At 45.3% G+C, this 27,978-nt stretch overlaps 2 protein-coding genes across 4 annotated transcripts; one reads left to right on the forward strand and one right to left on the reverse strand.

Annotated features, from left to right (window-relative positions):
- Positions 1 to 508: 508 nt before the first annotated feature.
- slc26a1 (solute carrier family 26 member 1) lies at positions 509 to 9,538 on the reverse strand. Of its 2 annotated transcripts, none has more exons than XM_023808527.2 (3): positions 9,329 to 9,538; positions 3,705 to 4,338; positions 509 to 3,601 (listed from the first exon to the last, which is right to left on the reverse strand). In XM_023808527.2, the coding sequence occupies exons 2-3, from the start codon at positions 4,290 to 4,292 to the stop codon at positions 2,018 to 2,020; spliced, it is 2,172 nt and encodes a 723-aa protein (XP_023664295.1). In that variant the 5' UTR covers positions 4,293 to 4,338; positions 9,329 to 9,538; the 3' UTR covers positions 509 to 2,017. The 2 variants fall into 2 exon arrangements, with proteins under 2 accessions (XP_023664295.1, XP_023664294.1); XM_023808526.2 differs by lacking the exon at positions 9,329 to 9,538 and adding an exon at positions 5,844 to 8,508.
- Positions 9,539 to 16,605: 7,067 nt separating this feature from the next.
- pde6b (phosphodiesterase 6B, cGMP-specific, rod, beta) lies at positions 16,606 to 26,840 on the forward strand. 2 transcript variants are annotated; one of them, XM_023808531.2, is made up of 22 exons: positions 16,606 to 17,076; positions 18,727 to 18,879; positions 18,975 to 19,064; positions 19,153 to 19,293; positions 19,686 to 19,760; positions 19,859 to 19,923; positions 20,054 to 20,120; positions 20,502 to 20,549; positions 20,902 to 21,051; positions 21,371 to 21,514; positions 21,637 to 21,702; positions 21,894 to 22,040; positions 22,309 to 22,416; positions 22,543 to 22,652; positions 23,036 to 23,123; positions 23,256 to 23,356; positions 23,915 to 24,022; positions 24,153 to 24,216; positions 24,302 to 24,376; positions 24,497 to 24,580; positions 24,710 to 24,866; positions 24,977 to 26,840. In XM_023808531.2, exons 1-22 carry the CDS (start codon positions 16,606 to 16,608, stop codon positions 25,033 to 25,035), a joined length of 2,571 nt encoding a protein of 856 aa, XP_023664299.2. In that variant the 3' UTR covers positions 25,036 to 26,840. The 2 variants fall into 2 exon arrangements, with proteins under 2 accessions (XP_023664299.2, XP_023664300.1); XM_023808532.2 differs by having other exon boundaries at positions 24,710 to 24,824; positions 25,001 to 26,840.
- Positions 26,841 to 27,978: the final 1,138 nt, after the last annotated feature.

Genomic DNA, 27,978 nt, shown 5'->3' on the forward strand with positions numbered 1-27,978 from the left:
TATTGCCTTTAGCTGCGTCAAGTGACCATACGCTTTGGTTTATCTGATTCTCACACTCTGGAGGTAAAACAAGCAGAGCCGGCCTGCCCTTCTCTGGATGCTTAGGAGAAATATCTCAGCCAGTCAGGGCAGAGAGGAAATCCCAAGTGGAGACCCACTAATACCAAAGAGATCCTGAAACTGTACAGTGGCTGGTGGACTTGCGACCATAAAGCTTCAGGTGCACGTGTCTGGACAGGAGGGGTCCAGCCGTGGAAGCCTCTTCACCAGGGCGTTTAATCAGAGAGGCCCAAGCAAGTAACCAGGTGAATAATTAAAGCGCAAAATGGTCTCTGCACTTGCTTTTTTGCACTGTAAAGGCAAGAGAGACGTGTTTAAGTTCTGCTTTGCGCTGAAGAAAGTGTACAAAGGGCAGGTTTGTTAAGCTGTGGACAGGCAGGTCTTCAGAAGCTCCTGAACTCAATGCTCTCCGGTGCTTAGCGGCACAAAAAAGTAGCTTCACATAACATAAGGTCCAAAGCTAATTTAATACAAGAATTTTATTAACAAAATTTAGACAAATTATTAAGATCAATGGAAAACCTGACAAAAATAAAAAAACAGCATAGTATGTACTTTATGAGTATTTATTCTAAACAACATGTAAATATCCGGTTAACATGATCACATGGTACTACACAAACTAATTTCAATAACAATTACAAAAAATGGATTTATAAAATGCTGATCTGAAATTACAGCTGGCACATTCTCTGATCTTGGTACACATCTCCCTCGTCATTGTTTCCCCAGCTAGGTACGGAGCCCAATTCCAGCACTTCCAGTACACTGAAGCCACTTAATACTGTCAGAGAAGCTCTACCTGAGTGCAATCTTAGGACATCGAATTCAAGAACAAAGAACAAGAGTTCAGAACAAAGAAGTGGAAAATTAACTTTGCCATTTTACTGCAAGTGTTTAAATAAGGTGAAGCTACTTTCAACACAAACGTCGCGATGGACATAATGCGCCATTTGGGGTCCCAGTGCATGTCAGTCATGGTGTAAGTGTGTGTCTATGCTTGAATGAAAGAGGACCGTCTTGTGCGATTCTGAATTGAAGGTCTTCTCCGAATACTGAATTCTTGCTAAGATTTCCCAAGGTCCTGGATAATGCCTTCCCCGCAAAGGCACGCAGGGCCTCGTGGTTACCTGAGACATGACGCTCTTGGGGAGCCGTGGGGTTCAATGCACACCAAATGATGCTACGAGCTTAAATGATCCAGGAAACTGAGCTCAGAACGTTGAGCAAAAAGCAGGTGCCACCTGGAGGCTGAGGGCGGCATGCTAACTTCACACCCCAGTCAAATGGTGCCACGTGGGAGTGGCAGAGTGCAGAGAAAGTAGGAACACAACCCTCACTACTGATCACCGACACCTGCTGCTGCATGACATGAAACCGCATGATGGTAACTGTGATGGGTGGCCGAGATATCAGGACCAATCAGGATCTCCCTTGCTGGGTGGATGCTCATTTTCCCTGCCAATAGGATGCTCCATGTGACAAATTAGGGAGTTCCGTTGTGTTGGCAGGTAACAAAGACAGCAAACAAAACACCATATGATTCTGTCTTCAATGGGTTACATGAATGTCATTGTATGTAAAGCCTGTGATGCTTTTGGGAAAACACCCTGAGCTGTAGGGGCCAGTCTGCACAGAGAAGGGCCATCTCATGCAACAGAGCCATTTTAGGGGCTCCAATAACATACAGAGCTTGATATTAACTCTTTTAGCAGGTATGTTATAATAAAGTTAATTTTGTCTAGCCTAGCTTTTTAAGACATAAAAGTCAATAAATACTGTCTCTTTCTCAAAGATTTAAGTTATGATTTTCTTAGTACTTGTAAGTACTAGAGTAAGGTTACAAAAGGTAATGTTTGAAAAGTAAAAAAAGTTCTTACAAAACTAGTCAGACTCAGAAACAGATCATAGGAAGAAGATGACTTCAGTAAAGAGAACAAGGAGTATTAATTCCTGGTCACATCTGACTATCCTGTCTTCCGGTCTGAAGAGACTCGTTGCAGCTTGCGGCCTGGCTCTCTACAGACGAATCACCGACTGCGGTCGCTTTGTCCTGGGCGGACAGAACTGCGCTATGCACGGTGTGGAAAAAGAGGTTCTGAATGTCCTTGTCTGCAGTTCCAAAGAAGGAGCCACGTTTCAGAGAGTCGATCACGGAGGGATTGCAGCACGCCAGCACCACTCGGACTCCCACCCCCTTGTAGTCCTTTACTACCCCCTTCAGCGTGAGCATGCCAGTGGTGTCGATGAAGGGAATGGACGAGCAGTCTAGGACGAGCGTGTGGAAGGCCAGCTCTCGTGACACCAGTCCTAAGGCAACGTCACCATTAGTTTTATCTGAGCTCTTCCTTTCGGTCTGCTTGTTGGCCAGTGCCTTCATCTTCTTCTCAGCCTTCCTCATCTTGGTGACCTCCAGGAATGGTTCCAAGTCTACTGCTTTGTAAAGTGACTTGAGAAAGAACTCCTTGTTGGCGTAATACAATGGGGCCTGGAAACGGAAGATCTTGACTTTGGGCAGAGTCAGAAGGTCACTGTATTCCTTGACATCTTCATAGTGGCTGGTGTCCGGGATCTGACCCAGCAGGGTCACTCTGGGGTTCTGTGTCCGGACAATTACGCAGAGCATGGAGAACACCACCCCAACCAGGAGTCCGAGCTCCACACTGAGCAAGGCCGAGGAGCTCATGGTGACCATCCAGACAGTGGCGTCCACCTTATTGACGCGCCACTGACTGGGAACATCTCGGAACTTGCGCAGAGCACCTCGCAGGCTGACGATGATGATGCAGGCCAGGACACACTTCTGCAAGGAGTAGAATAACGGGGCGAAGACCAGCAGGATTAGCAGGACTACAAAGGCGCTCACTACACTGGACACCTGTGTCTGGCAGCCAGTTGAGTCCTTCACCATGGTCTTCGCCAGGGCAGCACTGGTGGTGAAGCAATGGAAGAAGGAAGGAATGATGTTGCAGAAGCCAATGGCCAGCATCTCTTGGTTGGGCCGAACCGTGTAGCCATTCTTCTTGGCAAACATTTCAGATAATGAGACTGTAAAGGCAAAGCTGATCACAGCCATGGGGATGGCGTCAAATGCCACGTTGGGCATGAGCTTGAAGCTGGGCACCTTTGGCGGGATAAAGCCTGTGGGGATTGCTCCCGAGATACTGGAGTTGTACTGGCCATTGAGGTTGGCAAAGTGAGACACCAGTGTGGCCACTGCCACTACCACCAACTCGGTGGGCAAGGGGATCTTCAGACGGTCCTTGAAGCGATCCTGAAGCTCCTTCCCAGCCACCAGCACGGCAATGCAGATGGCACTGGTGATCATGTCACAAAAGTTCGTTTGGTGGATGCATTTAAAAATGCTGATCCAGGTGACGATGACAGTTCCATAGCCTTGGTGTCGTGGAATCTTCAGCCCAAGGAGGTACTTGGCTTGCACAGTGAGGATAGTGACCGAGGCGCCCGTTGCAAAGCCATCAAGCATTGGAGCAGAAAGGTAGACAGAGACAAAGCCTAACTGTAGCAAAGCCATCAGAACCTGCATGAACACAAATCAAAAATACATCATCATATGAATCAAGATTAGTTTGCACCCTAGGGATAGGTTGACAGCCACTGGCTGAAACATAGCGTCACACTACCTGGTAAACTCCTGCCAGAAAGGTGAGAGCCACTGCAACACTGATGGCATAACACTCCTTGCCACACTCGGAACTGTAGATGCCTAGGGTCAGGTTGTCTGCAGTGGATGCTCCAGTGCCATTCCATGAGCCCATGGGGCCCGACTTGCTGTCCTCATTCATGTCAAACCCTGCCAGGAAGAGCTCCCTGTCCACAACCTGTCCTACCATCAAGCTCATGAGGCTAAAGATGCCTACGGACACATGCTTGGAGGTGCCCAACAAAAAGTAGATGATGTTGGCAAAGAAAGAGGTATAGAGGCCGTAGATTGGCTCCAAGCCAGCCAGCAGGCAGTAGGCAATGGCTTGAGGGACCAAGATGATACCTACAATGAGTCCGGACATGACATCACCCCACACATACTCCTTCAGCTTGTACCTGGGAAGCCAGACTACCACAGGGAAGAAGTCCGTCAGAACCCGCTTTAGCCGGGTTGCTGAGCAGGACAGACTCTGGCTCAGCTTGGCTCGGATCGCCTGCTTTGGGTCGCGTCGCCTCCGCACCCTGCGCTCCAAGTGGACCACCTCGACCAAGTTCTGGTCCGCCATGACTTCTGGGAATGACTGCCGCTCTGCGTGACGGTCAGCCTTGCTCCTGAACAAAGACACAGAGCAGACACATCTTACCCATTTTTGATCATTAACTCGGACAATCCACTGGGAAGAATTTTTAACCATGGCTTGTAACGCTATATCTAAATCACATGGATGTGGCCTCGGAGAATCCCCTGAAGTATGTTATTTTAGTCATTCATTAATGGCTTGAACATCATCTTTCCCCTGGACCAAACCAATGCTCATATTTAATAAATGTTATTCGTAAATACATTGTGGAATGAATTTGGTGATAAATAAAGGATTATATATAAATGCCATCAAGGATTTGTAGTAGCACTTTGAGAATAGCATTCCTTGGCTATTGTTGCATGCCTTTCTTCATGTTTCATAAATGCCTCTCTGGACTGTTGTTAATGACATCACACCAGTGCTGTTAATCAAGCTTCCATTAATAAAAGGTAATAAAGGTAAGACGTTTTACGACATGGAAATTCAACCAACACTCCCTTTCAAACGATGCCTGACGGTATACCAAGGCACTCCTTTGGAGTCTACGCAGGCAGCAGTGGCCACTGGCATCCATGGTGTCCATAGTAACCTGTCTTTTAGCAGACCATTAAAACCCAATGCAAACACAGGAAATAGCGTCACAGCTGTAATGCTCATACCCCACGCGCATTGGATCATAAATGTCAGCGTCGCTAGTGACGGAGAACCGGTGGCGTATGGAGAGAAGAACACCTCGCATTTTCTGCACCAATATCCAGCTGCGGGTGACGTTTGACGATCGAGGTATGCGGACTTAATGGCATGCGAGCAGGAGATCCGAAATGCGTGCCTGATGGAGTGTCACATATGAAGAACACAAAAACAAATTGGGAGTCTCGAAATCTACTGTCACATGGGTGTTGCCGGGCCAAAAATGCCTCCTGTTAAACAAGAAAGTCAACTGACATACTACAAAGTGATACATGCACAAACAATCCTGAACAAATATGGCATTTGTGTCACAAAGCATAAAGATAAGCATGGATACAGCTGTCTTTTTCCCTCCAGACTATTGAGGGTTGTCCCTAACTAAATGCTGCTTGTTACGACACTTAAGTCTATAGTGATAGTCCCTTTAGTCTATAGTCATCTTTTTTTTAAAAAAAAACACACACAATCACCCACTGTGGGCCTCACTTGGGGTAAACGAAGACCAGTAAACTGTCACGGTTAGCTGAAAGAGAGAACTTTCGTCACGGTGCCAACTAAAGGACCGGCACCTCCCCTTATGTCGCCTCAAGGCGACAATGTTGCTGCAGGAAATCTATGAAAGGCCTTGGTCACAAAGCATCACGGAACAGAGGGTCAGCAGGTTCACCCAAACGTGCCTTGTGAATTTCAATTTGGAGCTCTGGGGAAGTCGGTTTCTTATGAGAGTCTGGCCACACCTGAGAGTGCAGGGACTGAGCATCCTTACCTTGAGCTGGAAGAGGGAAGAAGCTCCAGAGGAGAAAAATAAAAGATAAAAGCTTTCTCGGGGAAATTTAAACTCACCCACACGACTCGTGGTGCACTCTCGGAGGTAAAGCCAACGGTGGGCCTGTGACTCAATCTGGTGGTGGAGGGCAGCCAAGATTGGGATTCTGGCACACACTATCACAAACTCACCTCTCTCCAACTACGTCTCTCAGTATCTTACAGGCTGACCTGCAAATCTCCCTTACTTTCGTTCTCTCTTTCCCTCTCTGTCTCCTTTCATCGGCACCTGTCACGCTCCCTTACATATTCAAATATTCCCACATGCCTTCTTTTCTCGCTCTGCCGGTCCCTCCAGCTCAAGCTCGTGATGGCAGCAGTGTCCCAGGCATAAGTAACATTGGCACAAAGGAAGGTCCCACCCCTCTCCGGCCCAGGAGCCAATCAGAGCGAGCCAGAATCACAGGAGGCTGACCGTTCTTCTTGCTAATGTTGGTTCTAATGAGTCTCGGTTGTTTTTCCTCTTGTTTTATGTTTTTTTTTTCCTTAAACGTGATAGGAATGTAAGTTTGCCTGGTAATGCCTTGTGCAATCTAGATGGGATCAGGGCAATAGGGCGCATGGAGTCAATCGTTCACTGACTGCTTTCATTTATCTCTGACAGCGGTGTGGATGGAGGGTAGCGGTGGGGGGGGGTTGCTGCTTTTTAGAAAGGGTCCCCGGAGTTCAGTGTTTCCTGAAAGCATTTAAAATCATCCTATAAAAGGAAGAGCAAAAATAAACAACAGACTCAGTCCCAGATCAGGGGGGCGTGGTCCCGTTCATAACATCTAGGTGGCTCACCAGCTCTTTCAGCTGAACTGAAGGTTTGGGAAAGGCCACCATTCAACCTGATCTCCTCCCACACGCAGGTGACCGTCTGTTAAGCCTTCCTTCCTGGTGGACAGACATTATCTCCGATGGATCTGCTAATCCGCAGAGCTGTTCCTGTTCACAGGAGTTCGGCCACGTTACATCAAATCAATACAAGAAACAAGCGAAATCCCCGAGCAGGAGATGCCCCTGAGCAAGGGGGTGGCTGCCATAGAAGCCAAAACTCCCAGGTGGGTGTTGCTGCTGCAGCTCAGGAGTTCCACCAGATAACCTGCACAGGCATGTAGTGTACGTCACTAAGGATAATATCACCCCTTAACTGAGTGCCACACCACAGGCTACGGGCATACCTCAGTGAGTGCCCCTCCCCCAAGTTCCACTGACTTTGAAATATGGTCACGTGGTCTGAGTGACTGTGCAGTGACAGTGACTGGCCATATAACAAAATTTGTCTGAAGGACTCCCTGAGCGACCATGTCACATGACATCTGACAGCATTATGTGTAAGAAGTCGGTGAACGTCGCTGGACAGCTTCCCCAGTGTTTACACAACGTCATTCCCAGATATTACACGGCGTATCCAGTCTCTAGTCTTACCTTGGGACCAAATCCTGCGAATGGCTACTCCACGCTACAGCTACACACTGCATTTGCCAATAGAAATATAGCTATTTCAGCATTAGGAATGCCTCACGGTCAGTCTCTGTGCCTCTGTCACATTTGGAGGGATCTCAGGCGTCATGTTGGCCCTGAGTCTTCCCAGATAAAGCTGTTTCTGAGCACGAAAACACCTCCATTCGGGTGCCGATGCTTTCAGTAAGTAGGCTTCATGAATAACCTGTTAAACATTCATTTACTCGAAGCCTGGTTATTACTGAACTGCCCCTGCAGCTGACAGGTCAAACTCTGAGGTGTCACACCGCTAATTGTACGGCTACTCAAGACCTCGGCTGAAGCATGCAGGGCCTGCTGGAGGCCAGCGACACTACAGCCGATGTGCAGCTACGGTCAGCGGGAGCTGCTTTTCAGGGCCCCGACACACCGGCCTTTGTCCGGCCCTGACGCCAACCACCACAAAGCCACCGGTTCGGCCAACTTCGGGTATTAGCACGGGGCCCGTGAGCTTATGACGACACCTCCAAGTCGGACAAGATCTGCCGTTTTACGCACATGAAGAAGCACTGACTAAACACGGACACTTCCCCAATCATTCAGCGGAAACCGGGGAGATAAACAGCCTAAAATAATGACCCTAACAAGCACTCTAAAGCTGTTCTGAAACCAGTGCTGATCTCACTCCCGGACCAACAGCGCCTCATTAGGGAAATCTAACGTTTGTCTTCAGGTTTGTCTTCAGCTCTGCTCTGCAGTATGACTATTTTGAAAAACTGTGCTATAAAGAACAATGCAGAAAAACAGCTCAGACCACTTACTCAAAATGTAAGCTGCAGGATGCAGGTCAAATTAAGCATACCACAGATAACATGCTGGAAAGTGTGAATGTTTTAACCAAAGAAGCATTTCACCTTTACTCAAACTTCACTGGGTGAAAATCCCAGGCAAAATATCACCTCTGAAAAACATGCGGACACCCATTACCTTAAAAGTCTAACTTTTTACCATGAGTTATGTTAAAAACATGTACAAAGCCATCAAAGCACATACTGGCAGCCCCAAAACTATACCCTCACGTGAAAGTATGACGTAGCCACCACAGCAATCCCAGCATGCAGTGCCATCTACAGACACCCACGGGAGACCTGTGGCTGCTTTTGCCTTAATGGCCTGTTCTGGTCCAGAACCTGCAGTTCACACACAGTCTGACTACTAACTGACCAATGGGTGTACATTATGGGAGGGATGGGGGGGCTTTAGCTCCCCCTATAATCAAAACCAGTGGTGGTGGTGGGCATTAAAAAAACAGCCAATACAACCCCCTTAAATGGATGGACACCTCAAACCGCCCCCCCCCCCCCCCCCCCCCAACCCAAAATTATGCCCTTGGACTTACCACTGACTGGATGACCAATGACTGACCACTAGTTAACCACCTATTAACTGCTGAACAACTACTGACCAACAGCAGGACAACAGGCAGTCCTTTCCTCACTGGCCACTGACAGACCATCTCAGCTGGTACTGCGCCCCACCTAAGCGAAAAACTGGCCCGTCATGAATCGCACCTTTGTGTAATGATGTTACCAGGATATGGCGCTTTAAAACCACTACGGGAAAAAGGAAGCAGACATTTTGCCTGAGTGTGCAGATGAGCACACGGCGCTGCCCGAAAGCCTTATTATTACACATCTGGCCTCGGATTATCCTGCAGGCTACCGATACACACTGACGCAACGGCCCTTCGAGGCAGACAGTGCGTAAATACTGCCAGGCGGAGACGCGTCAGAGGTACCGTGCGACGCGCGGCTTTGCGGTAAATGGCGGTGTAAATGCACTCAGTGATGATCGGCCACTATTCTGACGCTGAAGCGAAGTGTTAAATGTGAAAAGTACAGCAAATGGACAGGTTTCCTGGGCGTCTGCGATCGTTAAAGCCTAACGTTATGTCGAAAGTATGAAAAAGGAAGCAGACTGGATCGTGCGGAGGCGGCATGGACGGAAGCCCGCTTATGGCTGACGTCTGCCCTGCAGTGTTTGGCCGGGTGTGGGTAACATCCCGAGGCGCGTCTCACCCTTCCCCGCGGAGCCCAGTAAGTCTCGGGTGGGTTCCTCAGCCATGCCTTCGGGCCTGGAGACGGAGCGGAGCGGCCGTACACGCCGGGGTCCATGGGAAGGCTAACCCGGCCCACATTATCGTCCAATCAGCGAGGCGGGCTCCGGGGAGGCGGCTGCCCGCAGCCACGCTGCTCGTAGCCGCAGAGACGGTGATGCTGACACGCCGGGGCTGCTTTGTCCCGCGGGGGAGATAAACAGGGCTGCCTTTGGCGCTTTGCCTTTGCTGCAGCGCGCACACAGGGCTGCATTTACTGTCGGTGTTTCAATGGACCTTTAATGTCAGATGTACGGTGATCTGTGAGACCTTTCCTAATAAATATGTGCGGTATTTAATGCACCGGTTTAAAAACAGTCGTTATTTGGGTGCTATAGAGACCGATCTCTGACTGTGCAATAAGTCACTTCCTTTGAATTTTTCAAAAAAGAAGCGCAAAAGTTCAAAGGAACTTCATGCCATGTGGTGCGCACCATGCCCTGAAGACTGAATTATACATATCCCCATTCATTCAGATCTATTGAACTCTGTGGTCGGTAAAATAACTCTGAGGTCCTAGGCGGGCTTGTACTTTACGCCACATCAGCTTCCAGCACCGGGCGCAGTTCAGATGTTGTGAAATGATGGGACACAGATAAAATGCGGAGCATGCGGGTTCAGGAGGGGGGCACGACCTCTTACACTCATTAACCCCATACACAGAAAGAGATCCGGCCTGGACGCTTCTTGAGTGTTTAATATGTAGACCTTCCTATGTGCAAAACCAGGAATCGCAGCTCATTCCTCGTAAACGAAATACGGAAAAACTGAAGGAAACTCACGGAACAGGACGCCCAAGCTTATCCTCCGCTCATTCTTTTCAGCGGGCAGGATACAGCCTACATTATTAATGTAAAACTGTTGTGTGCGTTACTGACCATGCAAATTGAGCGTGGTTCTGGCAGTTTATCGCCTGACTTAGAGTTAAATTCGATAATACTCAGACTGACCCGACATCTTAAACAACTAAGCAGGCCTACTTGTGTGCCTTTATTCTACTGTTTGTTGATGCGTTTATTACCATCAGGTACTAGCATAGTGCTTACAGAAAGTATTTGGACGCCTGCTGAATTTGGTTAAAAAAAAAAAAAAAAACACATTTACTGGTTTTATAACAAAAATCATTATTTTATTCACATGTTTACAAAAAGTATGTATCACCTTAGAAACAACCAGTAGTTTTAAGTAAAACATTCATTTCGAGTATGAGAGCTGTGCTGAATTTAAAGGTTCATTCACAGAGTTTCATTGGGTGCTTTTTAATTACCAACACCTTTGCAATAACATAAAACACCAAACATTAGGTTTAATCATCACTTTGGGAGCCAACGACTACAACTGCAATTAATAGCAACATGGCAGCAACAGAACTAAATGAGTCAGTCAAAAAATTATAACACTTAAGAAGAAAATCTGTGTGCAGATGATATGTGCAGATATGTTAAACATTGTTTCTCAATGGATGTTTGTTACGAGACCAATATATTTGCAACATTTTTACAGAATTAATGAAGTGTCCCTGGACTTTATATGAGCACTGCATATGTATAAATGTAGTATAGATACACGTGTTTCCCATGGGATTAATAAACTTCATCTTATATGAAAGTCCATCAGCCCTTGTGTTGCACTGTTTTTGTAAGTCACTCCCTTAAATCGTTTCTTGCTGTCTATATGTCGCACCGTGGGCCTGTGGTAATAGCCCTCTGACTAAATGTTTGTGAGAACCTTATTGTATGAACTTCGTGAGCAGTAATTATTCCCCCATCGCTGTGGAGTGCAAATCTGTGCGTACAAAGGTCTGGCCTAATAGCTAAACTTCCGAAGTAACTGATTTTATTTTCAGGGAACTAATTTTCACAGAAGGTATATATGCTGGTTGAAATAAAGCTGACTGTGATTTTCCTGTTTTTTTCCCACAAATATACATAATTATATTTCACTTAGCACAGCAAGGAAGGCCAAAGTCTGGGTGGTTTTGATGACAGTTGCAGTTTTTTGTATGGGATCATTTCCAGTGAGATGTAGTTTTCGTTTAATCTAAAGCTATTACATGTTTTCACCACACGAGGGCACAATCCTATGTATTAATAACGGAAGTCTTACCCATGAATAAAGTATGAAAACGTCGCAATTGTAGGTGCGCTATTAACTAGCTGGTGGTTCGCTGAACTGAACTTTTTAGAGACGTTCTACGGGATTCTAAAATTCTCTAGTGAGAAATTCGTAATATAATACCTCTTTAAAGAAGGATGTTTATGTGTTGTAATGATAATATCAGCTTTTCTGTTTGTAACTGGAAGTACCTCTCTTTTCCACTGGGGTATTTCTATATATCACTAACCAGATGGGCACCAAGCAGCGCGATACATTTACGTATTTTTACTTAAACTTTTAGACAATTAAGTGTATTTGGTATGAGATTCCTGTAGGCAGGGGGACAACAGCCTGTATGGAGCAGGGTATATCTATGACTGTCTGTTTGTAGTAGAACTGAGGAAATAATAAAGGTAATAGTGGGTACATGAATACCTAGAGGAAGTCCCTGCAAATACAAGGTTGACATGCAAACTCCACACACACATGGAATGAGGGGCTGGAGCTGAACTCATAACCCTGGAGCTGTGAGTCCACAGAGCCTTAATATTGTATATGAATGTACAAGCACTAGATCAGATCAAACACATAATCAAACGATCATGACATTTTCTCCAACAGAATGGACACTGGTTTTATTTTTCCTGTTAGTTCTCTGTGGTTTGGGATTGTGCCACAGGTTCTGTGTGTTGGGTCTGTGACCTGTGGGTGGGCAGGCTTCCTGAAGCAGAACCTCAACAGGACGCTGGACACCAGCTGCATAATTCAGGTTCCCCTGAAACAAATTTGGATATGTGGCTCTATAACATCCTTGATCAGTACAGAACTGGACTTGTCCTCTTAATGTAACAGACTGAAGTGTTGGGAAATACAGATGTACGTTTTATTTAGGTTCTTGTAATGTCTCTGATATAGAGACTCACTTTGCATCATCTACAGGATGGATAATTTGCTAACCCCATGGTCACCTGAACTGGGCACATGCACCCAAGCACTGGAAAGATCCACAACAGTCTGTTAGGTTATAACTGTCCTGTGGATGGATATAAAATGAAACCAGTATAACATCTGGTGCCTATTTCAGCTACCTTCCACTGCAGATATTAGGGAAGATATTTGCAGATATTAGTCATACGGACGCACTGCAGAAATGTTCCTTTGATACTGTCTGGCTGTGAACAAGCCTGCCCATGAGAACGTGGTATATGATTGTATAAAACTCCATTACCCATCATTCCTCAGCCATGACAGCCTATCAGTGAGGGCGGCAATACAGAACCAAAGGATCCCACCAGTGTATATTAGGCTCTGATCCACTTCCTTGTGTTGCTGTTAGATGCCCCTCAATGATCCAGTCTGAACTGCTTGTGGATTTGCCAGGTTCTCACCATAACAGAAATTTTTAGGTTCTACTACAAAAAGAAGTTGTATATCAGAGTGATAACAGAACAATGGTACTTTAAGTGAAATAACACAAAAGATAACACTAATTCTAAGAATCTCATCTTTTTATTAACTGAATTTGACAGATAGAAACAGGTAAAATTACATTAAAAGTCTTCTTTCTGCTTCCCAGGACAGCTGTCATCTCAGATGTAATCTCCCTAAATTTGTTCCTGTAGCAGAGCTGTAGTTCAGTTTGCAGCTACCTGTACCTTATTTTTTGAGGGGACACAGCAACAAATAAATGGGTATTTTTTCAAGTAAGGGTGACACGTTCCCCGTGAAAGAAGTACAACAAGTAAATTCAAATTAAAATGTTATTGTCCGTATATGAAAATCTATAAGTAAAATTACTGGACAAACTAACAGGTTTGCCACTGAACAGGAGAGCAGTTTCCCACATGTCAGTTTCACTGGAGTGAAAATAGTGAGATGGGTGATTAAAAACCGTGAAAACAGTGATCCAGAATGATTATCCTTCCACGTCGTCATTTTGTCTGATTTGGTCTCATCACATCCTGTGAGATTTACATGTTACGTCCACGAAATGGTGTAAAAAAGCGAGCATCACGGGTGACACATTTGCACTGGTGATGGACAGCAGCATAGAGAGTGACCCTGTGGGCGGGGCTTCATGTCGGGCGACAGGAACGAAAAGTTGTGAATGTAACTTTTAGCTACTGATTTGTTGCATTCATTCACGGTTCTGCTTCGTGAGGGAGTTAATGTACTCCCTGCATGTTCGAAGAATGCATTTTCCCTGAAACTAGACTTAGACCCACTTTGAATTTCCTCCGGAACTTACAAGCACGGAGCGTGAGCGCGGCGCGATGTGACAAGTCCTGTTTTAGTTTAACAAAACAATATTCCCAATAATAAGATCCTGTCGAGGAAAAAAACAACAACACTGACAAACACATTTACTGAGGCTCCGTTTTAATCACACGCCAGAATGAACCGGTGTAGTCCGGCCGCTGTGGGACCCGCCTGCTGCTCCGTGTGAATTTGCGCCCCCTGCCCTGATCCGCGGTACCTTTGCGTGACATAAGCTTTCCGTCCCAGAGAGTCACATTATGCATACATCCTTTTCCAAATTCCTGCCATAACAGCAGATCCTCCCAATGTCTTTCTTGCCATAACAAACAAGCAGGCTACATCTACCTCAAAGGGCAGTTCTCAGCTAAAGGTTTTTAAAAGGCCGTCCGTTATTTTTTTTTTGATAATGTTAACATTTACAGTACTTAATGATTTGATGTCATGTTTGATATGTCCTAAATTACTCTAACGTTTATGCGTCCTCCGATGGACTGTTGTTTGACAGGTTTGATTTAAAATTTCTGCATTTCTGTCGTTTGTCATGTCTGATTACGGACAGTGCTGATACTTTCGCTGACTGCTGCTGTTTATTTCTAGAAGCAACTTTTATTAACGTTAAAGTGTTTTTGAGCTATCGCTTTGCAATTTTCTGTATAATAAGAACACAATGTCTGCTATAATAAAGGATTACTTGGAAACCATGGAAAAATGTGTGATACTGTCCCCTAGCGTACTGTAATGGGTACTGTCACTGAGCGTGGTTCGGTTATGTCAAATCAAGCGGTTCTCGAAGTGCTGGGAGTGAAATGGGGAATGTTTAACAACTTGACTCAGGGGAGCCTGCCACTGTAAAACGTACTTTGTAGAGGTTTGCTTTCACGGTTACTTTAAATAATCTTTTTTGTTGGTCACTGTCATATAAATCTAATTAAATCCTCTGAGATTCAAAACAACAAAACATGAAGAAGTCCAAAAGAAATGAATGCATTTTAAGATTCTTAAATGATATGATACTGGATGAGGTGACCATGGATCTAGTTAAGATTCAGCACCAAACACTGCATTGCTTTTAAATACATGTACATACAACAATGTGCAAAAGCCTTAGGCAGCCAAAGAAAATAATGCTAAAATTATCTTCAAGGAGTTGAACTATGATATTATGCCTGTCAAAGTGTGTCAGCTTAGCCATTTCAAAAGCTCTGGTAAAACCGCCCCAGTATTTTTAGCAACCATTTAATACACCAATGTATTTTTTTAATTGACCACTAGCACACCTCATATAGCTAATCAATATCCCATTGACTTTTTAAACTAATTAAATTAGTTAATTAAATGAGCTGGTGGTGAAATTTAACAAACACGTGGAATGGCTGAGGTGCCCCTGAGGAGAGGTTTGGGAACTGAAGCCATCCAACAAAGTCTCAATAGCTTTTTTGAGAACAGAAGAAATTTTTACTAGTTTTTATTTTGTTACTCTTAATTTCAGTATGTTCTAATGTCAAATTGTTTCTTTTTGTTCTGAGCAAATGTGCCCTTACTACCCAAATAAATGACATTAAACATTTCTTTTGACTGCCTAAGACATTTGCGCAATACTTTACATATCACTCCATCTGAGATTAAAAATTACAATCTAATGCCAAAATGCCAAATGATTTGTCCATAACCACAGAATACAACAGAAAACGAAGAAAAGATAATTCTGTGAAATACACTGCCTGGCCAAACAAAAAAGTCGCCATTTGGATTTTTTGTTGGACCGCCTTTAGCTTTGATTATGGCGCACATTTGTCATGGCATTGTTTCCACAGGCTTATGCAACATCTCACCCTTTATTTCATCCAGATTTGCATTCATTTCTCATCGAAATCCTGCATTGACAAGTGAGTTGAACCACTCCATAAAGCCTCCTTCAGCACATCCCAAAGACCTTCAATGAAGTTAAGGTCACAACATGACAATGATTCCTCATGCTCCCTGAACCACTCTTTGACAATTAGAACCCAATGAATCTTGACATTGGAATATGTCCATGCCAACAGCTAAGAAAAAAATCCACTGATGATGGATGGAGGTGTAACCTGGCCAGTAGATTCAGGTACTCAGCTGACTTTATTCCTGCATAACGTTGCTGGGCTGTAATAATGACCCAGTCATTGGCTCTTAAGTATTTGCTGATATAAATTCAAATGCTGTATTACACTAAAATTTTACACTACCTAACTTTTGATTGTCATTCTGAACCAGGCCAATACCCTCAACATTCCACATCTCCTGGGCCTTTTGTCTCCCTCATGTAGCCAGATCTTCTTTCCTTCAGAGGTGGCACAGGGTAACTGAGTGAGTAAAGAGAGAAGCCAGGTGCTGAGATAATCAGCTAGTGGCCTAGCTAAACACAGCTTAGCGCTGAGAGGGTATCTTTAATAAGATAACGCAGAGCCTGTGTGCTCAGAGGAGGCTGTGGAGAGACGTGCCTGAGAGGACACACCATCTTCAGTCCATACAGAGCAACCGCCTCTTGCGCGTCCGTCGGCTCCCAGGAACTCAGCGCCCACTTGGCTTTCTCCATCATTTGGGGTTACGGGATCAATGCCGGATTGCGTCGCCTTTGATACAGGTCACATGACTGACATTGCATGAGCAGATCCTGACTCACCTTCAGCACTCTTAGGAGAAAGACTCACTGATGACACTCGCACAGCAGACTGGTGGCCCCTGCAGCGGCGGGCTACTCTCCTCACGTCTTTGACTTCTCCTGGTGTTCTTCTCCGGTCGTTTGTGGTCTGCTCCATCTCTCAGTCACAGTCGGAGAGGACTGGGTCTGAAGACCCCCGATCCAAGATGAGCGTCACGAAAGAAGATGTGACGAAGTTTCTGGATGAAAACCCTGAGTTTGCCAAGGTTTACTTCGACAAGAAGCTAAAAGTGGGCGCCATCGCCGCCGTGATGAGCCGGCCAGAGTCCAGTGTGGATTTTGCGTCTTTCAAGGAGCTGAGCCAGGTGGAGGAAGCAGAGATGCTGTTCGACCTCATTCACAACATGCAGGAGAGTGTCAACATGGAGAAGGTGGTCTTCAAGGTCTTGAAGAGGATCAGCTTTCTGATCCACGCAGACTGCTGCAGCCTGTTCATGTTCCGCCAGCGCAACGGCATCGCGGAGCTGGCCACGCGCCTCTTCAACGTCAACAGTGGAGCGGAGCTGGAGGACTGCCTGGTGCCGCCGGACTCTGAGATCGTCTTTCCTTTGGACATGGGAGTTGTGGGACACACTGCCCACAGCAAGAAAACCATCAATGTCAAGGACGTGTCAGAGGTAGGCTGTGTGTGTGACTCGTCTGCGAATGGCATCTGGCCAATGTGATCTACACAAGTGGTGAAGTGCGTAAACCAACCCAAAGCAGAACGAGCCATATATGGGAAAACCACAATGAAAGAGGGTTCACCTTGAAGTAGATGTTCCAAAAATGGGTATGTCAACCACACCGAGCTGAATGATCAGCTCAAATGACATTTTCCGATATGTGCAAATCCCAAGTGAATGGTTGCTTTGGCCATATATACAAACATCTGTCCCTTTTCTGAAGCTGCTCATCCTGTTCAGGGTCACAGGGGGTCCAGAGCCAATCCCAGGGGCTACGGGCACAAGGCTGGGAACAACCCAGGACCCCATTGCAGGGCACACTCACACACCATTCACTCACACACCATTCACTCACACACCATTCACTCACACACCTACAGGTGATTTGGTAATTCCAGCCAGCCTCAGCGAGGACTGTGCGGGGAAACCCAGACAGAAAACCCCCCATGACACGTGGAGAACATGCAAACTCCACAGAGGGAACCCCGGCGGAGACTGAGCAACATATATGACTTATTTATATATCCACGCATATCCATATATAGTGATGAATTTGTTGGAAATCCTCTTGACATAATCGCATTTAAATATACCTCATGACCTGGCCGTGATAAGTGGGATTACTGTGTCTGTGGCATTTACCGTCAGCAGAACTGTGTGAGGGATCATCGTCCCGTCATCTTCGCCCCAAAACAAACGAGCCAGTTGTTATGGAGCTGCAGGAAGGTGGGGGAGACGGGGATCTTTTGTTGCATATTTAAGGAGTGTATTAAATGTGTATCATTAACTGAACATGTGCAGGGCAGATAATGAACTATATGGTATGACTAGGCTATTTAACTAAATAAAGTTTAAATGACACTAAAATTCTTGATCATATCCTGCCGTACCAATTATAGGATATTTACTAAAGTTAATTTAGATGAGTACTAGGTGTGTCTCTAAGGGTGGTTAGTACCGGCCTGCCTAATATCTGTTTATATTCCACACTTTCAGCAGCATCCTGTATGTATTGACTGAGTATTACTGTCATTTTACCCAGACACAAACGGTCTTCCTTTGCCAGTTAATCTATAGCACTGAAACAAGTTTTGCCTGTAAGTGAACACTAGACTGTTGACCAAATGACGTTAGAAGGTTCAAGCCCCCACTACATTTTTTCTAGTGCAGTGTTTTCCAATCCGGTCTATGGGGACCCACAGTCGGTCCACGTTTTTGCTCCCCCCCAGCTCCTGGTACGTGACAGTGGGTCCCCCAGGACCGGATTGGGAAATACTGCTCAAGTGGGCTTTAGCAAGGCTGTTACCCTGAGTTAATGTAGTAAACTCGGTGTAAAATGATTAGTTTGACTAATGTATTGTGATGATACATCTGCTGAATGTTAGACTTGGCTGTCATGTCTGACAATGTTTGCAGCATTATGTTGCATATCAGTTAAATCATTTGGACAGTGTAGGGCTGGTTCCACATCTGGAGACATGAAATCCTTATGAGTTTTTCTGAATCCACAGTACGGGAGTTTGAAATAGTGTGCAAAAAAAGGAAGGTTTCAGAGAAGCTACCAGAGGCTTTCTGATCATGCCCTGTTCCCTGTCGTCCCAGAGTACTCACTTCTGCTCATTCGTGGATGAACTGACGGGGTACAGCACCAAGAACATCCTGGCCACCCCCATCATGAACGGCAAGGAAGTGGTGGCAGTGATCATGGCCATCAACAAGACAGACGGGCCCTTCTTCACACCGGAGGACCAGGATGTGAGGATGCCAAGCCCACATGCACTCCTCAAACACCAGCGTGACCCTGGTCCATAAATAAGAAAAATAAAAATACTTCTCTTCCCATCCTTCAGCTTTTTTTGAAGTATCTCAACTTTGCCACCTTGAACCTAAAGATTTACCACCTGAGTTACCTGCACAGCTGTGAGACCCGCCGTGGACAGGTAAGGCGCCGCAGTGACTCCGCCGACCATGTGCAGTGTGGGCGATCACTGCGACACTGACTGCGCTTTCCCGTCTCCCACCACCCAGCTTTTACTCTGGTCAGCCAACAAGGTGTTTGAGGAGCTCACGGACATCGAGCGACAGTTTCACAAGGCCTTGTACACGGTGCGAGCGTACCTGAACTGTGACAGGTACTCTGTGGGCTTGCTGGATATGACCAAGGAAAAGGTACTCCATTCTTATCTGAGTATTTCACCGCGTTCCGCTTTCTAGTATAGTGTTTCCCAACCCAGTCCACAGGGAACTCTGGACAGTCCATGTTTTCGCTCCCTCCCAACTCCCAGCCAATCAGGAACACCGAATACCAGGTACAGGTGCACTGGGAGCTGAGAGGAAGCAAAAACGTAGACTGTCCGAGGTCCTCCAAGGACTGGGATGGGAAACACTGTTCTAGAGCAAGTTAACTTACTGTTAGCATAATTTACCTGTCCAAATGACGGCCACCATAGCTAGTGTTTTCATATATCACCCTTCTGTATGTAGAGTCCCTGAATCTACAAACGTGCAGTACTATTTACAGAATGAACACTAATCCATCAATGTTTGTGCACCCCCTGCAGGAGTTCTTTGACGTGTGGCCTATACTGATGGGGGAACAGGCCCCATACTCAGGCCCCGTGACCCCAGATGGAAGGGTGGGTGCAACACGTTAGTGCTTCCCCCCCTTTCCCTAACGGAACTATTATGACTGACTGTCCAAGGAGATCAATAAATATCTCGTTTGCTGTTTCAGGAAATCATCTTCTATAAAGTTATTGACTACATTTTGCATGGAAAGGAAGATATCAAAGTTATCCCGTAGGTCATTTTCCTTTAAAACACATAAATAATTGTATTATACAGAGAAAAAGTGCTTGTCCATTTTCCATTGTTTGTGCATCTGTCACATGATGTTACATCCTTCTCTGATTCGATACCCCCAAATCAGAAACCCCCCCGCAGACCACTGGGCTTTGTGCAGTGGACTTCCAACTTATGTGGCGGAAACTGGATTTGTAAGTTACCCATAACTTCACTAACTAAAATTAACAGGAAATATAATCTTCAACCATCACCTGCTCAACTACTTAACAGTTATCTATTAAAATTTGAGGCAATGTGTGTATATATCTTCCTGAGACCCAAGGAAGAAAGTGTCCCTCAATTTTAGGTTTTTTGTCTTTGGAGGAAATAAGACATCTTACAATTTAGATTTATTTTTATTTTTAATTTCACAGCATGTCCTCTTTAGTGTACAACAGGAATAAATATATTTCCTTACATCAGTGAAAAGGTAGATGCAAAAACAAAATGTCCATTACAATGGACATAAATGAATGGGTGGGGTCTCAGGAGGATATAAGGATATCTCTATTTAACTGTTTTTTTTATTACAGATTTGCAACATTATGAATGCTGCATCAGAGGAAATGTTCAGCTTCCAGGTCAGAAAAATTTTGCTTGAATATATACTCCTACACTGTTTCATTTTCAATCACTCATAGATTTTGATCACTCGCTGTATTTAGCTGCAGCAACAAAATTCCGTGGTCACTCTCAGTTACCAGCAAATAATTGGTCTGGACCTGTACCAACAAGCTCCATCTGAAGCAGTCAAAGGCTTGAATGAGTAGATGAATCATTGAATCAGGCGTGTTTGTGCTGGTTTAGAACCAAAAGGCACCTTCTCCTATGTCCACTTGGGATTTGGACAGAGAGTGCTGTTACCTGTCCCTCTCCTTTGCTTGGTCTCATGGAACGAGGCGTGCTATCTGACTCTTATCCCAAATGATGCAGACGGAGCCCCTGGACAGCAGCGGCTGGACCATCAAAAACGTGCTTTCACTGCCCATCGTCAACAAGAAGGAGGAGATTGTGGGTGTGGCCACGTTCTACAACAGGAAAGATGGGAAGCCCTTTGATGACCAGGATGAGCAGCTTATGGAGGTGTACTGCCTCTCGCTTAACTGCCGCATGGAAACACCGCCCCACTGATATCTGCCTGCCGGTCGATTTAATATCATATTTAGGAGATAAATCACACTAACTGTACTAACACCTCAGAAAAGTATGTGTATTATTCATTACGCTCCTGTTAGCCTGGCTAATTTATCAACTTCTGTTTGATTTGACAACTTCAGGGCACTGTTTAGGTAATTAGGGAACCAGAACCACAGTCGCCTAGTGTTAGCAGCTGAACATCTGAGACTGTGTAGATATTGGGGGACGGTGCCTGTCTAATCCCCCCCATCTTCCTCCTTCCCAGTCTCTGACACAGTTCCTTGGATGGTCTGTGCTCAACCCTGACACGTACGACAAGATGAATAAGCTGGAAAACAGGAAGGACATAGCCCAGGACATGGTGCTGTACCACGTCAAGTGCCGCAACGATGAGATCCAGGACATCCTGGTGGGTGAACCTTTGTGGGTGCACAGCCATTCCTGCAGCACGTGGCGTCTGTCTTCAGCATATCCATACCCCAGCTGTACTCTCATGCCGCACATGTAATTTTCTGATTCTTTGCCTTTAAGAAAACACGGGAGTATTTTGGTTGCGAGCCATCAGAGTGCGAAGAGGATCAACTTTCAAAGATCTTGGTATGGACCTCACCTTTTAAGCCTTTTAAAACCTTCTAAACCCACGAAGAACCTTCATTTTATCTATTTAAGCTAGTTTGGAATTAATCGACATAGGACTGTGGTCTACAGTATGTAAACACTTTTAAATATATTTCAGAGTGTCTGTTCAGCTAAAATGACAAGGTCAGACATCATGTAAAATTTTGCAGAAAAAAGAGCTCCCAGGACCTACCAAGTTTGAGATCTATGAGTTCCGGTTCTCAGACTTTGACTGCACGGAACTGGACCTGGTGAAGTGTGGGATCCAGATGTACTATGAAGTCGGGGTAGTCAAGAAGTTTCAGATTCCACAGGAGGTAAAAAAAAACTGCTATATGTTGGGTTTGTCACCCAAAGAGTTAAACTGAAAGCCAAAGAAGCATCTAGACCATTCAAGCATAGCCAGGCCCTCTAGCAGATTCACCTTTTCCTTATTCCAGGTTGCTGACAGAATACAGTGACATTTTGCTTGTGGCGTTTCTTTAAATGGCTATGAGTATATTTCTGGTAAAGTGACACAGTGGTTTGTCAGGAATTGGCTACAAAGAAACTGACCATTTACAAATCATGCTCACATCTCTACAGGTCCTAGTGCGATTCATGTACTCTGTCAGCAAAGGCTACAGGAAGATCACCTACCACAACTGGCGCCATGGGTTCAACGTTGGCCAGACAATGTTCACATTGTTAACGGTATGACAGATCGGGGCTACAGATTGGCCTTGATTTTCAGAGCTCACGATCAAAAACTGCAGAAGTGAGTTAGTGTTTCAGGGTTGGTCTTTAACCAAATGTTTCACATTCTCCTGGGGGCATCAGACCGGGCAGCTGAAGCATTACTACACAGATCTGGAGGTCATGGCTATGATCACAGCTGGCTTCCTGCATGACATTGACCACAGGGGCACCAATAACCTCTACCAGGTGAAGTGAGTATGCCATGAAAATCCTACCCTTTGTGCTTGTGACAGCTGGAGGTTTGGACTCAAAGGGGAGGGATCTGGAGAGTCAGATCATACAAGATCAGCAACAATATTTCATTTTAAAAGACATTTACTCCCAAAGGTAATTAGATGTATGGAGCTGCATAGACGTTTTAGACTTTGGCAAATATCTTAAAGTCCTTACACAGTGCTGGGAGATCCACGAGGGGTCCCATGATAACTGTTTTATACAAACAGTCTATAAACACATTGTGGTGTATCGGGACATCTTCAGTATATCACAAAAACCCAGCACTTTGCAGAATTAGTGTCTGGCATATCTCCACAGTGCTGTGTTCCCTTGTTTGTCTGTTTTTGTTTACTGGTAGGTCACAGAACCCGCTGGCCAAACTTCACGGCTCCTCCATTCTCGAAAGGCACCACTTAGAATTTGGGAAGTTTTTACTTTCAGATGAGGTCAGTGTGCCAGTTGTACCCAGCACATTCCTGTTAAACCAGTTTTCACTGCATACTGTATATCTGCAGTGCTAAGAGGAAAACCAGTCATCCCATTAACTGGCTACTCCACCCCTTGCCCCCCATCCACAGTCATTAAATATTTACCAGAACCTCAATCGACGGCAGATGGATCACGTTATTCATCTCATGGACATTGCCATCATTGCCACAGACCTGGCACTGTATTTCAAGTATGTCACAGTCTCTGTTCATTTCGATTTGCTATTGACTAACATCTGATAAGTCACCTGCTACGCTAAAGGAAGATGAGTCGCCTTAGATGTTGTGTGTGTGATCTAGAGGAAGGTCAGGCAGGGAAAAGTAATAGCTGTGTATAATAAAGTACAAAACCTGAGGGCATTAATTTGTGTATGTCCCTACAATATTGTGGGAGCACTGTGTGTGTTTGGAGGTAGCGGGGGGGGGGTCAGGACTGATTTGGCCCCTACCGGTGTTGAAGCTGAACCTACGCCCATGAGAAAACCACAGATTGCCTGTCCATTGCAGGGAAGTCATGCCCAGATCAGGAACCATTTGGAATGGTTCTCCTGAACTGCTTTGCATGTTATACAGAGGTCATGGGAAGAGCATGAGAAAGGCTGACCTCACACTAACCCAGACAAATTCCTGTTCTCATTTAAGTCTGATATCCATCACCACTTTATATTTAAACCTTTGGCTTGTTTGGTTTAAAACATTTAAAACTTATACTCCACTGTCTGTCTGATGCTGTCAACTCCTGTTTGCAGAAAGAGGACCATGTTTCAGAAGATTGTGGACCTCTCAGAAACATATGAAGATAAAAAAAAGTGGGTTGAATTCATGTCCCTGGAAACTACAAGGAAAGAGATTGTGATGTAAGTACTTGGGACCCACAGAAGGGTTCAGTGCTGCTCCAGCACCAGTAGGGTTAGGGGGCACGTCCCATTTGGGTTGGGCCTGCAGCCAATGCACCTTTGAGTCTCTGATTTTCTCTTACTCCGTCAGGGCCATGATGATGACCGCATGTGACCTGTCAGCCATCACCAAACCATGGGAGGTCCAGAGCAAGGTGAGCAGGCTGCCACAGTTTATCTCAGAGGGTCACTCAGAGACCGTTTATCCTCAAACATGCCTGGTTATCCACCGCCCACTAGGTGGCGCTCTCTGTGGCTGCTGAGTTCTGGGAGCAGGGAGACCTGGAGAGGACAGTTCTAAGTCAGCAGCCCATTGTGAGTGTGTCTTAGTGTGTGTGTGCGTGTGTTTGTGTTGCCTCTGTGTCTGGGAGGCTGTTTTTAATGTACATGTACATACATGCGTGCATTTGAATTCCTCTACCTGTCACCCTCCAGCCCATGATGGACCGGAACAAAGCAGCAGATCTGCCCAAGCTACAGTGCGGCTTCATTGATTTCGTCTGCACATTCGTCTACAAGGTATGACCCTCTCACATTAACCAACCACATGAGTTTTAGGGTTCATGACGATACATTTGGGTATTGACTGAGAACCTTGGTCGATGTATTTTGATAGGCTTGAATGAACTCCTTGTTCTTCTCTTCCAGGAGTTTTCTCGGTTCCATAAGGAAATCCAGCCCATGTATGATGGCATCTTAAACAACAGGAAGGAGTGGAAGGCCAAGCAGGAGGAGTACGAGGCCCAGCTGAAGGCCTTCGAGGAGGAGAAGGCAGCCCGAGAGCAGACTGTGGCTGCAAAAAAAGGTGAGGCAGCAGCACAGCCCTCCATCTGCTGCACTGCGCAGTGCGTAAAGCTACCTGGGTCGCACTGCATTTCCTTGGCATGATGATGTGTGCTTCTTTCCTTTGTACAGCTACAGCTCAGAACACTCCCAACTCAGCCTCTGGGTCCAAGACCTGCTCCATTTGCTAGACCCATGGGGCGTATCTAAGAGGGAGGCACTCACTCGAATATGACACAGCCATTGAGTCTGATTGCATCAGGTGGGGTTGGGCCATGGGACAGGTCCAGTCTTGCCCCATTCCCAACCACTGAATCCTACAGAAGATCGACAGGTTCCTCCTGGCTGGTGGACTGATCATGGCCAAGCTATGGCCCAGGCCACGGGTTTGTCATTCACTTTTTCATTTCTTTTGTCCTTCATCATCTTCAAGCGCCTCTGTCAGCTTCAATCACCCAGTATGTCCAGTGGAGGAACAGCTGAGAGAATGATGCGTGTAGCATAGGCAGGTAGCTAAATAGAAACTGAAAGCGCATTTGACCACAAAGACATATCATCATACTAAAAATCTGGGAAGTGGGTGAGGAAGACTTGGTATAAACGTCTACTCACAGCAGATGGGGTCAGACATGTTGATAATCATATGTAACAAAGAGTACATATCTAGTGTTGAACTGAAGGATTTACGTTGTCAACTGTTTCATCAATGTTCTTTTTTACCATATAATCACCTTGAGGTACTCTGCACCTCAATTCTTCCAGTCAATCGTGCTTTACAATAGACTTCCAGAAACAAAATTGCTCTTCATATTTTACCTCAGGACAGGTCATACATAGCAAACTGACGGCTTCTTGGTATGTGGGTGTGAGTTTTAGGGTTTTGTTTCAATGACTTTGAAATGACTTAGGGCAATAAACTGTTGAGGTTTAATGGGTGTGTAGGTAGGCCAGAGTCCCCTACTTTATATAAATGATACACAAATATTCAAATAAGGGAGTGTGTCTGGGATCAACCGAGGTGGTTGGGGCAGGTGGTCGCGCTGAACCTTGGTGGTCACTGTCAGAGTAAGGGCTGGTTCCCACTTACTGCGGACGCACCACAGCAGGTGCCCCGGAGTGCTGGCCCATCCACGTTCCTGTAGGCCTGCACTCATTCTCCTTGCACCACCGTGTATTTTGATACCAGGCACAGGTATATGGCTTTGCAGGTGCAAATGTAGTTTTCAGCTATCTGGGAGTCTTTTCCACAGCGAGGAATCATAAATGCTGGTATTAAACTTTCTCAGCCAACCTTCTGACTTCCTGCTACTTTTCCCTGGGCAATGAACAACTGAGCTGTGTTGTGTTGATTTTTGATTGGTATGCAGCGTCATGCTTGGCCCTCGAACAAGAATTATAGCACAAGAGCCATGAGTGCTGTGGTTTGTCTGCAGTAAGTGGAATCCAGCTATCAGGTTGCATCTTTTAGCGCAGTTTATTAATGAATCGTACAGGGGTGTTTGTGACGAGCATGCAGAAGACGTAGCTCAGACACAAGAGAAAGTTAACTTCACAAAACTGCACACTTGAAGGTGACCTATACACATTTAAAGCAAATGCATGCACTTTTCCAACAAATTAGCAGAAGTCAAATTCAGGGGACAATGGGGGGGACATTTTTTAGGAATTTGCAACTGTAAATATACCCCATGTGTAAATACATAACGCTACAAGTAAAATTCTGTTAGGAGACGTCATGCCCTCTGATGAAGACCAGCACAAGTCATCTGTGTATCTCATACTCAGTTCTTGTGGCTCAGTGATACAATGAGGCCAGATGCAGGAAAATAAATCCTGCTTCTTTTTTTTTTTTACCTCGCTTTTTCATCATTGAATGCTGAAAAATATAATCATTTGGATAAAAAGTTACACATAGAGTTTGCATGGTTGTCCATGAGTTTATTGTAAAATATTTTTTTGCATCATAGGCATGAGAATCCAATAAGAACGCTGCGGTTGGAACGTAAAGAGTAATAAACTTTAATTTTTGTCTAGTTTTAGTCCAGTTCCCTTAATTACAAACGTGTTTGTGACTGAATGTGCATTTGTCTGTTAAACACCTTGTAAACAGCAAAGTCCTCCTGTGTTTTCCTGTGCTGTTTAGCATCTCATTAAGACGCTTCACTGCTGATGATTCACTAGCTGCCAATGCCTCTTAGGACAATTCTCAGCATTTTCCTGCTGTCTGTAGCCAGATTCGCTCTGTGAAGGTCAGCTTGGGCAGATTTGGTCTCATCTTGGTCAGGAGGCACAACATTTTGAGACTCTTGGGATCTGATATTTTATCACAATGAGTCAGTTCACTGTTATGCTCTTCAAGTGGTGATAAATGACATTCCTGCATGTGCAAACCACACTGAATCTGATATGTGCTTTGGGAAAGTCTGGGAATCAGAATCGTATCCCGCCCCTCCAAGGGACAAGACCTCGGGAAGCAGGAGCCCCCACCTCAGCACCAGCTCCTCATGCCCCCTGGCTTCCGGCCTGTATCAGTTCGCTCAGCACTTTCCTATATTGGCCTGTGACCTGAATCCTAGGATTTGCACTAAGGATGTGGGGATTATGCCCCCCCCCCCAACAACACACCTCCTAAAGTGACAGAGGACAGCCACGGTAGAGAACACAAACACGGACCCAGTCACAAACACAGCAAGCCAGGACCGATCATGGCATTGAGGACTGAGAAATTGTCTGCCCTAACACGTCAAGGTTTTTCACAAGAAGCAAACAAATAATTCAAAATTGAAAGAAAAACCCTACTCACAAACTATATATACACACTATAGTTCATTTTTGAAGGCTCTACATCTAAAATTAGCAACCTTAAGACAATCTCTTAAGACTGCTCCCACTTTTGGTTGGGGCTCTTATTAAAATGCATCAAATTCCAACAACAATACCTTTTGCCCAGTGGTGATTAACTGAAGTACACCAACTACAGACACTCCCTGGGTTAAAATTTTCCGACAAGTAAACGTTTTTCCACTTTCAGTACATTATTCAATAAATTACATGAGATATTCAGCATTATTATAAATAGGCTTCATGTTAACGATTTTTGCCCAACAATAGGCTAATGAAAGTGTTCCAAGCAT

Source organism: Paramormyrops kingsleyae, chromosome 7 (genome assembly GCF_048594095.1).
Source record: "Paramormyrops kingsleyae isolate MSU_618 chromosome 7, PKINGS_0.4, whole genome shotgun sequence".
Classification (NCBI taxonomy): Eukaryota; Metazoa; Chordata; class Actinopteri; order Osteoglossiformes; family Mormyridae; genus Paramormyrops; species Paramormyrops kingsleyae.